This window comes from Nerophis lumbriciformis, linkage group LG25 (assembly GCF_033978685.3).
Source record: "Nerophis lumbriciformis linkage group LG25, RoL_Nlum_v2.1, whole genome shotgun sequence".
NCBI classification, from domain to species: Eukaryota; Metazoa; Chordata; class Actinopteri; order Syngnathiformes; family Syngnathidae; genus Nerophis; species Nerophis lumbriciformis.
This window is the reverse complement of record NC_084572.2, coordinates 13,983,290-13,999,946: the sequence shown is the minus strand read 5'-3', so window position 1 is coordinate 13,999,946 and position 16,657 is coordinate 13,983,290. Positions and strand designations below refer to the sequence as shown.

The 16,657-nt window shown below is 40.5% G+C and overlaps 1 protein-coding gene across 10 annotated transcripts in view; it reads left to right on the top strand.

The window, feature by feature from the left end:
- Positions 1–1,680: 1,680 nt before the first annotated feature.
- The window catches only part of LOC133621628 (bromodomain-containing protein 4-like), a 30,487-nt gene continuing 15,510 nt past the window's right edge, over positions 1,681–16,657 (top strand). For 2 of the 10 annotated variants that reach the window (XM_061983827.1, XM_061983823.2), the window contains exons 1-4: positions 2,109–2,362; positions 6,349–6,421; positions 15,058–15,298; positions 15,539–15,631. In XM_061983827.1, coding sequence (XP_061839811.1) covers positions 2,356–2,362; positions 6,349–6,421; positions 15,058–15,298; positions 15,539–15,631 — 414 coding nt within the window. In that variant the 5' untranslated portion in view covers positions 2,109–2,355. Of the gene's footprint in view, positions 1,798–2,104; positions 2,363–2,428; positions 2,446–6,308; positions 6,422–15,057; positions 15,299–15,538; positions 15,632–16,657 lie in introns of those variants that run through there. The other 8 variants (XM_061983829.2, XM_061983828.2, XM_061983830.1 and 5 more) reach the window with 7 other exon arrangements.

Sequence of the window (16,657 nt, the reverse complement as noted above, 5' to 3'; positions counted from 1 at the left end):
CTGTGTCGGTGCGCGTACCGCTTTTAGAAAGTCACGTGACCGATCATGAGCTTTTTCGGTACCGATACGCGAACTGTGTCGCACTGACGCCTCCCCTGTGCTCTGTGAGCGGGTCTTTTCTACAGCCGGAGAAATAATAACGAAGAAGAGAAATCGTCTAAAATTGACTACATTGGAAAAACTGTTTTTTTTAAATAAAAATGTGTAAAAAAAATAATTAAAAAAATTCCCAGTCCACAAGCATCCTTATTCACGACACGTTCTCTTAGATGTCCATGTTATGATACATGATGTTCACATTATTTATTGACTGTATCTAAAAAAGATAAAAATATATTTTTATTTAAATGAAGGTATGAAATAATCCTAAATGAAATACAATGACTTGGATTATATTATTGTATATACTAGGTCATAAAATCAGTGTCAGTTGAGTCGGTCCATAGGTTGCCTGTAGGGATTTTTAATGTCCAGCAGATGTCAGTATTTAGTGACACAGTATCGACACAGTATCAATACAGTTTTGCAATGTGTCGAAACGCTTCATGACGGCTCATCAACCCATCACTAGCGGGGGTGTATATTGTAGCGTCCCGGAAAAGTTAGGGCTGCAAGGGGTTCTGGGTATTTGTTCTGTTGTATTTATGTTGTGCTACGGTGTGGATGTTCTCCCGAAATGTGTTTGTCATTCTTGTTTGGTGTGGGTTCACAGTGTGGCGCATATTTGTAACAGTGTTAAAGTTGTTTATACGGCCACCGTCAGTGTGACCTGTATGGCTGTTGATCAAGTATGCCTTGCTTTACCTTGTGTGTGTCTCATGTAAAAGTCGCATGTATTATCTGACTAGGCTGGCACGCTGTTAGTATGGAGGAAAAGCGGACACTAAAGGCAGTGCCGTTAAGGCACGCCCCTAATTTTATTGTCCGGGTGGAAATCGGGAGACATGGGCAGCACGGTGGTTAGTGCATGTGCCTCACAATACGAAGGTCCTGAGTAGTCCTGGGTTCAATCCCGGGCTCGGGATCTTTCTGTGTGGAGTTTGCATGTTCTCCCCGTGACTGCGTGGGTTCCCTTCGGGTACTCCAGCTTCCTCCCACCTCCAAAGACATGCACCTGGGGATAGGTTGACAATCAACCGTTGATTGGCAACACTAAATTGGCCCTAGTGTGTGAATGTTGTCTGTCTATCTGTGTTGGCCCTGCGAAGAGATGGCGACTTGTCCAGGGTGTACCCCGCCTTCCGCCCGAATGCAGCTGAGATAGGCTCCAGCACCCCCCGTGAACCCAAAAGGGAAAAGCGGTAGGAAATGGATGGATGGATGAAATCCGGAGACAATCGGGAGAAATGTTGCCCGAGGAGATTTTCGGGAAGGGGAAATAAAATTCGGGAGTCTCCCGGGAAAATCGGGAGGGTTGGCAAGTATGTGTGCAGCCCTTTGAGACACTCGTGATTTAGGGCTATATAAATAAACTTTGATTGATGATTGATTTAGCTGAAATTTGAAACAAAAAAAAGTTTTTAAATCTGTTTTATTGCTTCAGTTCGTTTGTTGTTGTTTTTTTTTTGGTTTTTTTTATAGATATAATTCATGTTTACATAACATTTTTTTTTGCGTTGAAATGATTGCAAATGATTGCGTAATATGGCCAGGAGAGAGAAGGGGCGCGGCTACGTCTGACACTGACAGCGTCGCTCCCGCCTCCCGTGCGTCTGACGTCACCGACGTCGAACGGGACTGTTTGTTCTGGATTTGGGGCGAGGAAGGTCCGCGAGCGCTGACAACCGACTCAGTTAGGTATAAATAAGCATTTACGTGCCGGCATGGGTGACACTGGCGTGTCAGGCCACTCCGTAAAGGCCGCGGGGGCTTTAATAAACGCTTTATAAGGCTTCATCGTCGGGGTTATTTCGCGCGCTGTCAGAGTGCGCCTCGGCATGAGCTGTCTGCGCGGGCCTTGCACCGGTGCGGCCACACTAGTATGAATGTCTCTATTAAAGCTAACATGGCGTTACTGCGCATATTGTTTATCGTCTCTCTACCGCTTCAAGCGTACGCTCAGCTTGTCTTGGAGCCATTTGTCAGTGTGTGTGTTAAGCCGCCGCTAGTGCTAAAAGCAGCTAGCTTCCTCGGCTGTTTGTTTGTAGCGTCTCTTCTCCCCTCCCGTAGGCCGTATTCGTGACATAACTTACGTACTCCAGACTGCGTAGCCGGGCATGGATGGCGCGGGGAGAACCGTGCGGAACCCGGCGTACTCGCTTTTCCTGAATACCAAACCTGGTCTTGGTTCGTATTCTGAAAGGCGCTTTACGTCCGGAGTTGACACTTGCTGAGGAAACATGGCGACGTGCTGTCATGGAAGGTTAGCAAAGGCATAATTGTATCACATTGCATGTTTTCATCGTCTTTTTTCGGCTGCTTGTTGGCTTACACAACTCAGTTACGGTATAGTAACCATTTCTAACTTCCCACGTTGGTTGTTTTGTTGTAAACGAAGGTGAAGTATAACCCAAGAGCTGCCATTAGCCACGACGGGTACATTAGCTTTCGGTTAAGTCTCTTTGATGTCTTTTTTTGAATAACGTCGCAAAGGGTGTCTGCGAGTAAAATATCAACACTTGTCACTATGACTTTAGGACAGACGGTTATTGTATGAGGTAATTTCTCAATGAACATGTATCTATGCAGTAATATTGTAGTAAAGCACCGGTATCCAAAGTCCGATCCGGGGGTCATTTACAGCTCACAGCTATCTGTTTTCCGGAGTCCAGACCAATAAAATGGGCTTTCAGCAACAAACTTGACTCTTTAGCAGTTCCACTTTCTATTTTCTTGGAGCAACATCATTGTGCCGGATGTAGACTCACAAAAAATCGCTTATTGAATCCAAACTAAACTTACTGTAGACTTTGGAAAATGTTCTGGTAACACTTTAGTATGGGGAACATATTCACCATTAATTAGTTGCTTATTAACATGCAATTTAGTAACATATTGGCTCTTAATTAGTCATTAAGTACTTATTAATGCCTTATTCTGTGTGGCCTTATTATACAATAATATTGAAGTCTTCCCTCAATAACCTCAGAATTATTGCTTATTAGTAACCCTAACCCTAACCTTTATAGGTTCCCTTAGTGTCCGATCCATCCATCTATTTTCTACCGCTTGTCCCTTTTTGGGGTCGCGGGGGGTGCTGGAGCCTATCTCAGCTGCATTCGGGCGGAAGGCGGGATACACCCTGGACAAGTCGCCACCTCATCACAGGGCCAACACAGATAGACAGACAACATTCACACTCACATTCACACTCTAGGCCAATTTAGTGTTGCCAATCAACCTATCTCCAGGTGCATGTCTTTGGAGTGTCCTAGTGTCCAAATAACTCTAAATTAAGTCTTTGTTACCTAGAATATGTTCCTCATACTGAAGTCTTACCAATGTTCTCAATGCGGATGGCGTGGTGGGTTTGGGAGAGTGGCCGTGTCAGCAACCTGAGGGTCCCTGGTTTGATCCCCAGGTTCTACCAACCTAGTCATGTCCGTTGTGTCCTTGAGCAAGACACTTCACCCTTGCTCCTGATGGGTCGTGGTTAGGGTCTTGCATGGCAGCTCCCGCCATCAGTGTGTGAATTTGGAAACAGTGTCAAAGCGTTTTGAGTACCTTGAAGGTAGAAAAGCGCTATACAAGTATAACCTATTTACCATTACAACATTATTTAGAATATTCCCTTTTGGCAACTTCGATAAACACAGCTGTTAATATGTAGTAACTAGGGATGTGACGATATAAAAATGTCACGGTTTGATATTTTCCTGCTATTAAGACCACGGTATGATGTTATTGCAGTATATGTCCAAATAAAGACTTAAAACACCATAATATGTAAAATAAAGTAGCAGGAATGTTTGGGATGAACACACTAATTGAACACAAACATAATGCTCAAATGTTCTAATCATATGGTAAATGGGTTATACTTGTATAGCGCTTTTCTACCTTAAAGGTACTCAAAGCGCTTTGACACTATTTCCACATTCACCCATTCACACACACATTCACACACTGATGGCGGGAGCTGCCATGCAAGGCACTAACCATGACCTATCAGGAGCAAGGGTGAAGTGTCTTGCTCAAGGACACAACGGACGTGACTAGGTTGGTAGAAGCTGGGGATCGAATGAGGAACCCTCAGGTTGTTTGCACGGCCACTCTCCCAGCCGCACCACGCCGTCCCCAACAACGACAAAAAGTAATGTTTAAGTGCAAAGAATAGTACAGAAACGGCCAATGTTACGAGCAAATATTTAAAAAAAACTTACATTTGAGTGTATTTAAACTGACAACGTAAACATTATGTGAAATAAGTGTTATCCAATACTGTTCAGTATAGCTTCTTTCAACTTTTATTTTCTGAGAAGCAGTGTATGCTTTGATATCCATCCATCCATCCATTTTCTTCCGCTTGTCCATTTTGGGGTCGCGGGGGGTGCTGGAGCTTTTGGTATCAATTTGGAAAATGCAGTTTTTCAGAGAAGTTACCTCACAATTTAACTTTTTTAATGTAAATGCATCACAAATTGTTGTTAAGCCTCGCTGGCTCCAAATTTATTTTCCCTCGCCACGGTGTGCCGTGACCGAGTCTGTTTTAGCTTGGAATGCTCAAGACTTACTGCCTCCGCCAAAGAGGATATGTTTTCACCAGGGTTTGTTTGTCTGTCTGTTCGTATTACGGTATTGCGTCGTGGTCTAGTCTAAAATGTACGCGTAACATAAAAAAACTAACTCTTTGGACTTACTTATTTACAAAAGGAATATTAGTACAAGTTACAGTGTTGCTAATACAGCCAGTTTTGGCAACATACGCGGGTGCCGGACTGGCAATCCTGCGCAGAGGATTCTGGGAGACGTTTATTTCAGACCAGCAAACGCAAAAGCACCAGGAAAAACTACACTCACCAAGTTTTTGTTTGACACCGTCACAGCATTATTGTGAAGATGTGGAGAGGCAATAACGCAGTATCTACAATACCGTTACATACCTAGTAGTAACGAATAAATGTTGTGTTAGATTGCAGTACTTGTTCTTGGAAGTAATATGAGTATTAACAAAGGGACAAAAAGAAAGGTAGTCAAGTTTTATTGATTTAACTGTTATACTTCTACCCTGAGTTAGAGTGGATCGTGTTCTCGGCTGAGATGTAGGCTTTTCCTGAAAGTATATGTACCTGTTAAACTACTGTGGGTTGACATAGTGTCTTGTTTGTTAGATACATACTTAAGAATTAGGTTACGTTCACACTGCAGGGTGATTCATGTTTTTTTGTCAAATCCGATATTTTTAGTGGCTGTTCACATTACAAAAAAAAAAAAAGTGATCGGCAACACTAAATTGTCCCTAGTGTGTGAATGTGAGTGTGAATGTTTGTCTGTCTATCTGTGTTGGCCCTGTGATGAGGTGGCAACTTGTCCAGGGTGTATACCACCTTCCGCCCAAGTGTATCTGGAATAGGCTCCAGCACCCCCGCGGCCCCGAGAGGAACAAGCGGTAGAAAATGGATGGAGGGATTTCTAATGTGAATGCAATCTGACCCACATGCGAACATGACGTCATGACGTTACACGCACTGCATGAAGTAAAAATGGCTTCAGCTCTAGTCGGTCTCAGTACTGGTGCATTTTTGGCAATTTCAAGGATTTTGTGCAATCAAAGTCAACATTTTCTGAACCAAATTATTGTTCGTAGAGGATTAGGAAGGAAGAGGAAACGCATTTTGGCTCTTGCAGTTTTACGGGATAATTTGCTTCGGTGTCTGCTTGAAGAGCGTGCGTGTCTGTGGGCGAGGATTGGTGGAACTTTCACGAGAGTTCCGAAAACATTATTTTCACCTGTTTTCTGATCCATTGTCAACTATTTATTTTGTAACTGTTTATTTTGGCGAATAATTATGACACTTATTGCTTTTTGATGACGTCCTGGTCGGATGAATGCAACCTGAGCGTGGGAGCGTTCACATAAGGATGCATCGCATATTTATCTGATTTATATCCACATACGAAAGAGGCCCGAGTCGGATATTGAACATTCAGAATTGCACTGTTCACACGGATACAGGTCGCATATGAGCAAAAAAATTTGAATTGACCTGCAGTGTGAACAAGGCCCTAGTCAAGAGTTCAGGCCACCTTGAGTCAAGCTGATACAAGGAACTAAACATCAAGAAAAACAACACATTTATTTGTAACATTTAGTATTATTTGTTATAGATTAACTTGTCTTCATTTCCTTTCACCCTTTTGTCTGTTAGGGTGACTTCCCACTCACTGTTGTGGTTTTCACCTCCCCAGTGAGCGTGTTGCTGCCTCCTCAAATACGACATGACCACACAAGAGATTTAACGGCAGAAACGGCAACAAACATGTAAGTTTCCAGGAACTTTTTCTTCATTTAAAAATTCCTTTGCCAAAAATCATCCATATTGAAAAAGCCATATTTCCTGGTTTGCTGTTTAGTAACTGAAGTGCAGAACGTTTCAGGCTTTGTTTGTGTAAAGGTGGAAGGTAGACATGCCATAGTCTTACGTATAACTGCCCCACATAAGCAGCTTCCATTGTGTTCTTTTTATTGTAAGTTTCTGTGTAATAATGCTGTGCAGCAAAATTACCTTTCTTCAGGCAATGGTAGTTGTTAACCCACAGGGTAAGTTTGAGGCCATACTATAAGGCGTAGGCATTACATTTGCCATGCTGATGTCTATTTTGTTTGTTGTATTTTCTAGAGCTGTCCCGATATGAATCGTGGGTTAGGATCAGGGAAGATATTTGCAATTTTTAATTGGTCAGCGATAGGGCTGGGCGATATATCGAATATACTCGATATATCGTGGGTTTGTCTCTGTGCGATGTAGAAAATGACTATTTCGTGAGTATTCAAGTACCGTATTTTTCGGACTATAAGTCGCAGTTTTTTTCATAGTTTGGCCGGGGGTGCGACTTATACTCAGGAGCGACTTATGTGTGAAATTATTAACACATTACCGTAAAATATCAAATAATATTATTTAGCTCATTCACGTAAGAGACTAGACGTATAAGATTTCATTGGATTTAGCGATTAGGAGTGACAGATTGTTTGGTAAACGTATAGCATGTTCTATATGTTATAGTTATTTGAATGACTCTTAACATAATATGTTACGTTAACATACCAGGCACGTTCTCAGTTGGTTATTTATGCGTCATATAACGTACACTTATTCAGCCTTTATAGCGGAAAGATGTTGAACAGACAACCGTAATAGGTAAAGTATGCGGCAAAAGCGTTGCTACAAAAAGTACCAGCTCTACTAATTTGTAGCATCATTTGAAAAGTCACCCGCTAGACAATAAGTAGTGCTTGAAACTCTGCATGTTAACATCTACGGCCGGTGCCACACCCAACAAAATGCCGAAACAACCAGCACTGACCCAATTGAGCCTGGCGTCTTCCATTTCCAGATCAACACCGTATGACAAAAATAGTCAACAACAGAAGGAGATAACGTCCGCAGTAACCTACCACATAGCGAAGGACATACACAATTTGATTTCTTATCCATCCATCCATCCATCCATTTTCTACCGCTTGTCCCTTTTGCGGTCACGGGGGGTGCTGGAGCCTATCTCAGCTGCATTCAATATGCAGCTAATTTTTATTTTACAGTTTTTGAAATATCTTGTGTGACATTATTTGTTTTAAAATACTGTAGTGACATTCTGTACAAAAAGTGCACTTTAATTTAGTGTTTTTTTGATATGTCATCTTAGTCACATCATGCACAAAAGTGCACTAATAAATGAAATGAAGTGAATTATATTTACATAGCGCTTTTCTCTAGTGACTCAAAGCGTTTTACATAGTGAAACCCAATATCTAAGTTACATTTAAACCAGTGTGGGTGGCACTGGGAGCAGGTGGGTAAAGTGTCTTGCCCAAGGACACAACGGCAGCGACTAGGATGGCGGAAGCGGGAATTGAAACTGCAACCCTCAAGTTGCTGGCACAGTCGCTCTACCAACCAAGCTATATCGCCCCGACCGAGCTATACCGCCCCTAATAGCTTGTTTTAAAATGTCTCTGACAATCTTGCACTTTCTGTTTTGAAATGACATGAATATTTGTGCCACTGCTTAATAACTGTTTAATAAATACAGTTTTGGTAAATTGACTTAGTTGTGACTTCCCTCTCTGCATGAATGTTTAAAATGAGCATATATTCATGCAGTATGAACAAGAATGTTTTAATGTAGACACATAGAATCATCATACTGCTGTGATTATATGCATCAAGTGTTCATTCAAGGCTAAGGCAAAATATCGAGATATATATCGTGTATCGTGACATGGCCTAAAAATATCGAGATATTAATGAAAGGCCATATCGCCCAGCCCTAGTCAGCGATCTTCACTGCAGCTGTATCTCAGTGGATACATGGCTATAAAATGTACTCGCGTGAAACATTCCTTGAAAAGAGATGAACACTCAGTGAGACATTTCCAAATTCATTGTTACACATACAAGAGTTGCATGAATTCCAGGATTGTGCTTGTCTCGTCAGAAGACTTGCTTAAGATAGTGTAATGCTTCCAAGATACTAATCCTTGCCACCATGGCGGAAAATGAACTAAGTTTCTTTCATGTACATTATCACTAGAGGAGTAGAGGAAAAGGAATGGCTAAGCAAGCTGTAAAGGTACACACTGCAGGACGACACAAGAAGCTAACCGCTAAATCTTGTATGTAAAGTAGTGGTGATGGATCCAGATGTCAATACTATCGATACCCAGTATGATTAAATGTTGTAAACAATATTAAAACGATTTCATTGATTTGTTTTTAATTATTATTTAAAAAAAGAAAGTAAAAAAAGAATAAGTCTCTGAATACAGAAAGACTTTAAGGGGAAAACCCAACTGAATTAAAGGGGACCCAATTAGGGATGCTCCCATCTGTGTTTTATGTTGTTGATTCAGATAACGATCATCCGAGATTGGCTGATGCCAATACCGATAACATGTATTAACAGTAAAAAAAACATGTCTTTATTTATGGTGAGAGCTTGACTATTCTGGCAAAAATAATATTCACCAGTGTTTTAATTGGTATTGAAATCACGATTAATAACACAATTATTCATTAATTTGAAAACATGAGTATTTATTGTACCACCAAAACTCAACTTAAAATATGATTTAAAAGAACAACAAATATAAATTAGTAACAAACAAGCATGTAAAATAATAATAATATTCCAGCCATTTATCATCTTCCGCTTATCTGAGGTCGGTTCGCGGGCCAGCAGCCTCCCAGACTTTTGTCCCCATCCACTTTGTCTCGCTTATCCTGGGGGATCCCGAAGCGTTCCCAGGCCAGCTGGGAGACAGTCTCCCCCATGAAATATAATAATAATAATAGTAACAACATTAAATTAAAATAACAGCAATAAGAATAAACAATAAAATTCAGTTTTGCTGTTTACATTTTTTAAATTCCGTTTTTTTCCTTTTACACTTTTTTTTTACCACAATTGAGTGGGCACTTTTTGTGGGGGGGGTCACCCATATCTGCGGTCCTCTCCAAGGTTTCTCATAGTCATTCACATTGACATCCCACTGGGTTGTGAGTATTTCCTTGCCCTTATTTGGGATCTGAACCGAGGATGTCGTTGTGGCTTGTGCAGCCCTTTGAGACACTTGTGATTTAGGGCTATATAAATAAACATTGATTGATTGATTGATTGATTGATTGATTGATTGATTGTGTCATAAATACAATTGTATCAAATGTTTTTCAATTATATGCAAAACTATTTACTATACAGTTTCGCCTCAAAGTTCTTTCGTTATTTTGCTTCTCATCACACATTTTATTCTGCAGTAAACAAGTGGTTTACTGAATACTATACTATACTTATTTTTAAGTTAACATTCACGAAACAACACTTTCAAATGGTAAATTATTATTTGTATTTTTTAATTATACAACCATGCTTCTCACCTATGGTTTGGTAAAGGGCAAGCGGTGACCCGGATTTTGAAGTTTTTTAAAACTCAAATGTTCTATCTTCTATTTGATAAAAAATACATTAAAAAAATACATATTGTGCCTGCCTGCAAGACCGCAATTCAGTGCAGGTTTACTGCGCACACCACATTGTGAGCTCAAGCAGTCAGTAAGACTAAGTCTGTCACTGAAGTTGCTGCTCCTTTTTAAATGTTGTGTGTAAACTTTTATGTTAGTGTTGGCTATATTTCTTTATTTTGTTCTTCTGGGCTGCACTTCCAGCTGTGTGAGGGGGCAGCGGCACACCGCTGATTGAACATTAATTATGTCGTGATGAGCCTGACTTTTGCGACGGTGGACAGGGACAGTTGCACACAGACACAAACGCATTCACACGCACGCCTACACAAACACACACACACATTCACAGACACACTCAGGATGACGGTCAATAAAGGCAGATTGTCCGGTGCAGGATTATACCGAGCACCATTGCTTCCCTACTGTTTACTACTGCGCTATCCTCTAACAAAAATTTCCGCCATGTTTGATCGAGGTAATTATGGAATCGCGTTCATTGACCGCCTTCATATAATCGCCCAGCCTTAACATATTCTTGTCTCAAGGTGCCCTACATTATAACAATTTGTAATAATCTACTTTCCAAAGCATTTGATTTTATGCAGACAGACTCAGAGATTTTGTCTACATCATGCTCTTAAACTGAAGAAATCATGCTCTTAAACTGTAGAAATAACTAGAGATGTCCGATAATGGCTTTTTTGCCGATATTCCGATATTGTCCAACTCTTAATTATCGATTCCGATATCAACCGATACCGATATATACAGTCGTGGAATTAACACATTATTATGCCTAATTTTGTTGTGATGCCCCGCTGGATGCATTAAACAATGTAACAAGGTTTTCCAAAATAAATCAACTCAAGTTATGGAAAAAATGCCAACATGGCACTGCCATATTTATTATTGAAGTCACAAAGTGCATTATTTTTTTTAACATGCCTCAAAACAGCAGTTTGGAATTTGGGACCCGTTCTCCCTGAAAGAGCATGAAGGAGGTTGAGGTGGGCGGGGTTGGACGGGGGGTTGGGAATAGCGGGGGGTGTATATTGTAGCGTCCCGGAAGAGTTAGTGCTGCAAGGAGCGGTTCTGGGTATTTGTGCTGTTGTGTTTATGTTGTGTTACAGTGCGGATGTTCTCCCGAAATGTGTTTGTCATTCTTGTTTGGTGTGGGTTCACAGTGTGGCGCATATTTGTAACAGTTTTGAAGTTGTTTATACGGCCACCCTCAGTCTGACCTGTATGGCTGTTGACCACTTGTGTGTGTGTGAAAAGCCGTAGATATTAGGTGATTGGGCCGGCCCGCAAAGGCAGTGCCTTTAAGGTTTATTGGCGCTCTGTACTTCTCTCTACGTCCGTGTACCACTCCGTACAGCGGCGTTTAAAAAAAGTCATACATTTTACTTTTTGAAACCGAAACCGATAATTTCCGATATTACATTTTATAGCATTTATCGGCCGAAAATATCGGCAGTCCGATATTGTCGGGCATCTCTAGAAATTACCGATAAAATTATACAGTGTTAATAATGTAATGTAATCATAATATACAATAATGCAAGTAATTATTTAAAAGGATATAAACTTTTATTTTTCATTACTATAAAATTGTTTATCATTGTACTGTAATTGGAAGGTAAATAACTTTGTTATCCTACATACCAAAAAGAGCACCGTACCAAATCAAAATCCTTGTGTGTTACATACTTGGCCAATAAAGATGCTTCTGATAAATAAACAATAAAATAAAATAGACTCTCCTTTCTGTAAGCAAACATTTAACTTAAATAAATATTGAACATCTTAAAGTGCATTCTTTAAAAAAAAATGTATTTGTTTTATTTTGCACTTTTCTTGTCCTTACTTTTAAATGGACAAAAGTTTAATAGTTATGAATTTTTTTGTAACAGCCTAATGAGCAGTAGAGTTACAGTATAAAAAACGAGTTAGTCCAGTCATCTTTTGCTGTTAGTAAGCACATGTCTAAAAATATCCCCAGCTGAATTTAAAAGTTGATTGCTAAATTAGAGCCACTGAATGTACGCTTTATAATCCGATTAATCTTTTAACTCGTCAATGACTAGTCGATAATCAAAATAATCATTAGTGGCAGCACTAATTTGGCAGATCCTTGCATTATTATTTTACATTACATTAGAGATTTTATTGCTATCGTTATATTGTGACAATGCATGTTGACACATTCTAGATGTGTCCGCATATTTGACAGCGACAAGTGAACAAACGCGTTCTCAACGCAATGTAGCATCCTAGCTAGCTGCTAATGTTTCTCCACAGTGCAAACACAGGAAAGAGTTCCTGGATACAGAAGGGCTTGGGGGCAAAAACCAAATGATTTAAATCAGAGCCAATAGTAGGTCATAAGTTAAATATTTAATTTATATTATCTTCATAGACGCCAGGATTTCCCCAAGATTGCTGCTATATGTGGCAGTGGAGGCGTGGCTAGGGGCGTGTTCAATATGACATCATGTATATGACATGATCATTTTAATTTGCAATGATTGAATATATTTTCTTTAAAAAGGCTAAACAAATGTTTTATGTATATATATAAAAACAAATATTAGTGTTGTTAGTTATTAATATTACAATTAATATTAATATTAACATTTGTTTCTATTTATTCTATGTATTATTCTGTAGATTTAACACAAGGAATTTGACTTGGAAGACTGTGTTCTCTTTGTTCATCCATCCATCCATTTTCAATGCAGTTTCAATCGTGGCTTATTGTAAAATGTAACACAGGCTACACTTTATTCTGCCCTGCCTAAATGTTGCAATATAATTTTCTAAATATGTAAACAGTCCTTTGAGTGAGATGGTTGATATTCTTCACAATGAAGTCACTGTAAAACAAGCCACACTAAATAAAGTACATTAAATATATATGTAGGAATCACGTTAGATTATTATCATTTGGAATAAACTGAAAAAGCAATACAATTATGCAGGATGAAGGTTGAGCTCTCATGTACTTAATGCTAGCGTAGAATGGACTAACTTATTGACAAGATAACTCAAATTAGCATGGCCAATCGCAGGGCACATATACTGTATATTATCAATCATCCACACTAGCATTCATATCTAAGGACACTGAAGCTAACGTGCATATTTTTGGAATGTGGGAGGAAACTGGAGTGACCGGAGAAAACCCACACACGCACGGGGACAAATGCACATTTCACATAGGGATGTACAAACGGAGGTTCAAAGACGCACACGGCGTAAAGTTAGATGTTATTGTCAGTAGTAATGTCAAAAATTTAGGGTAGTTTACACTTGCTTGAAGAAGAAATGCATTAATTAACTTAAAATACATTTCTCTTCGACTTTCTCTCCTTACTTTTGCCAGGTGTCAACTCGTTTAAGTGCGCGACCAGCTGATGCGCTTCTGACAGGGGATTTAGATGGACACCTTCTTTTTATTTTTATTTCCTTTTTTTTCCTAAATAAAGCATTGAGGAACGTTGTTATGATATTTGAGCGGTTTTTCAAACGTAGTATAACCAATTGTATGTAAATAGTAGACTATATACGGTATATCCATTCATACAATACATCACTTAAATTTGTTTTCATGTTTAAAAAAAGTGTTTAAAAAAAAAAAAAAAAACTTATTTTGAAGGTGTGCCGGGGGTAATCTTGCCGTGGTGCACCACGATCGTTTACATATAGGGGAAACCCTGAGCGCCTATCCCAACTGCAATCAGGTAGAAGGCCTGCACATTTTAGGGCCAACACGGATAGACAACAATCCACACTCACATAGGGGCGTGGTTATGGGCGTTGTCACCATGATGTCCTCAAGTAATTTTCGATTACATTTTTTTCTTTAAAAGGCTAAAAAAATATGTACGTACATTTAAAAACAAGTGTGTTAATATTAATTAGTATTAACATATATTTTTATTGTTTTGCCATATTTTCAATTGTTGCTGCTTATGTACTGCTTATGCAATGTACTTTGTTGAGATTTTTTCAAGTGTCTAGAGACTTTTAATGAGTTTTTTTATGGAAAAAAAAACTGTTGATGATGATAGATTTGTTGCCAGTTTTTTTGATAAAAAAACAAATCTATCATCATTTTCTGGTGTTATTATAAAATGTACTCGTGTATAGAGACTATTTACTTCTGTCCCTCGATCTCCCGACGAAAGAGGCGAGCTGCAGAGAGCATGACGTCACACTTGCATCGCGCTGTTGCTCCAGTAGGACTTTTTCTCCTTAAAAGCAGCCACTGTCCTCTTAATATTTGCACTTTTTGTAAATGGCTGTTTGCAGGTATATCTGACATTAATATTTTTGGAATGTGGGACGAAGCTGGATTACCCGGAGAAAACCCACACAAGCACAGGCGTTCTCCCACACAGGGATGTTCAAACTGAGGTTCGGAGACGCACACCGTGTAAAGTTAGACTATATTGTCGGAAGTAATATCTAAATTAGGGTAGTTTACACAGGTTTGAACAATAAATGCATTAATTAACTTGAAATACCTTTCTGTTCAACTTTCTCTCCTTACTTTTGCCGAGTGCCAACTCTGACAGCCGATTCAGATGTACATTTCTTTCTTTCTTTTTTTCAAAATAAAGCACAGAGGAAATGTGTTATGATATTCGGGATGTTTTTCAAATATATTATGGTTAATAGTACATAAAATAATAGACTATATACAATGAAGCTATTCATACAATATTATACCTAAATTTAAATTCATGTAAAAAAAATAATATATATATATTTTTAATTTAAGGTGCGCCACGGTCAATTAGATTTGGCAGAAATCTTGTAGTTGAATAGCTCTATGGTGGTGTTATATTTTGTTGTTGATAAATGTGTAATCGTGTGTCGATGACATACAGCACCCTAATAACCTTCAACACTTTCTTCTGATGACTAGAGAGTCAAGTGAGGAGTGGAATGGCCTGAGGGGGATAACCCCGGTCCCACCTGCCCCCGCCAGGTCCAATCTGCCTCCACTGACTGCTCGGCCGCTGCTAACCACCACGGTGATGGGGGACGGACTGGAGCCAGGCAGCAGCCACAACCCTCCTTTCACCCAGCAGCCTCTCCCCTTGATCCCTTTACCCCCTGAAATATCAGATTCCTCTAGACCCAAGCGGCAGACCAACCAGCTCCAGGTATTATTTTTATTGTTACTAGATTGTATAAATTCAGGACAGTGCACATTAATGAACAATCTGCTGTACAAACGATAAATGAGACAGATTATAGCACTATTTTCCACATGTAACACCTATCAAGTTTCCGGACGACGCCCTACTATCTGAGCCACGTCGCCCTTCTTGTGGAAATTTTGAGATCTAAATATGGTGGACTGCTTCTTATATATCTCTTCCCCCCACCCCCCTCTTTTTCAGTACCTGCTCAAAGTGGTGTTCAAGACCTTATGGAAACACCAGTTCGCATGGCCCTTTCAAGCTCCCGTTGATGCCATCAAACTCCAGTTACCTGTGAGTCTCATGTTCGGGGTATTTGAAGAGGTGTATTTCAAATGTAAACGTGTTTCTGAACTCCTCCACTTCCTCGGAGTCTTGTTCACGAGTGAGGGAAGAGTGGATCGTGAGATTGATAAGCGGATCGGTGCGGCGTCTTCAGTAATGCGGATGCTGTATCGATCCGTTGTGGTGAAGAAGGAGCTGAGCCGGAAGGCAAAGCTCTCAATTTACCGGTCGATCTACGTTCCCATCCTCACCTATGGTCATGAGCTTTGGGTTATGACCAAAAGGACAAGATCACGGGTACAAGCGGCCGAAATGAGTTTCCTCCGCCGGGTGGCGGGGCTCTCCCTTAGAGATAGGGTGAGAAGCTCTGCCATCCGGGGGGACCTCAAAGTAAAGCCGCTGCTCCTCCACATCGAGAGGAGCCAGATGAGGTGGTTCGGGCATCTGGTCAGGATGCCACCCGAACGCCTCCCTAGGGAGGTGTTTAGGGCACGTCCGACTGGTAGGAGGCCGCGGGGAAGACCCAGGACACCTTGGGAAGACTATGTCTCCCGGCTGGCCTGGGAACGCCTCGGGGTCCCACAGGAAGAGCTGGACGAAGTGGCTGGGGAGAGGGAAGTCTGGGCTTCCCTGCTTAGGCTGCTGCCCCCACGACCCGACCTTGGATAAGCGGAAGAAGATGGATGGATGGATGGACGTGTTTCTGAAAGAACCACGGATGGGACGGTTTATGAAAAAACACGTGTGTTGCTCGGATCATGGGTGTAGATGGCACTGGTGACGGGGGGTACATGTTCCTCAGATTCGTTGCGATACCGATCCTTTTCCTACAAAGGGAGACAAACCTCGCCGGTAAAAGAGGATTAATGTTTCGTTATTTAGAATACCGTAATTTATATCGCAGTGCACGCAAAGTCCAGCATTTGACACGAATGTCAAAAAAAAATTTGGGGTCCTAAAGAGTAACTGGTAGCTGTGATCAGGCCATTGTCTACTATTACCCGTTTGTGGACAAGGAGACACAGCCACAGAAGT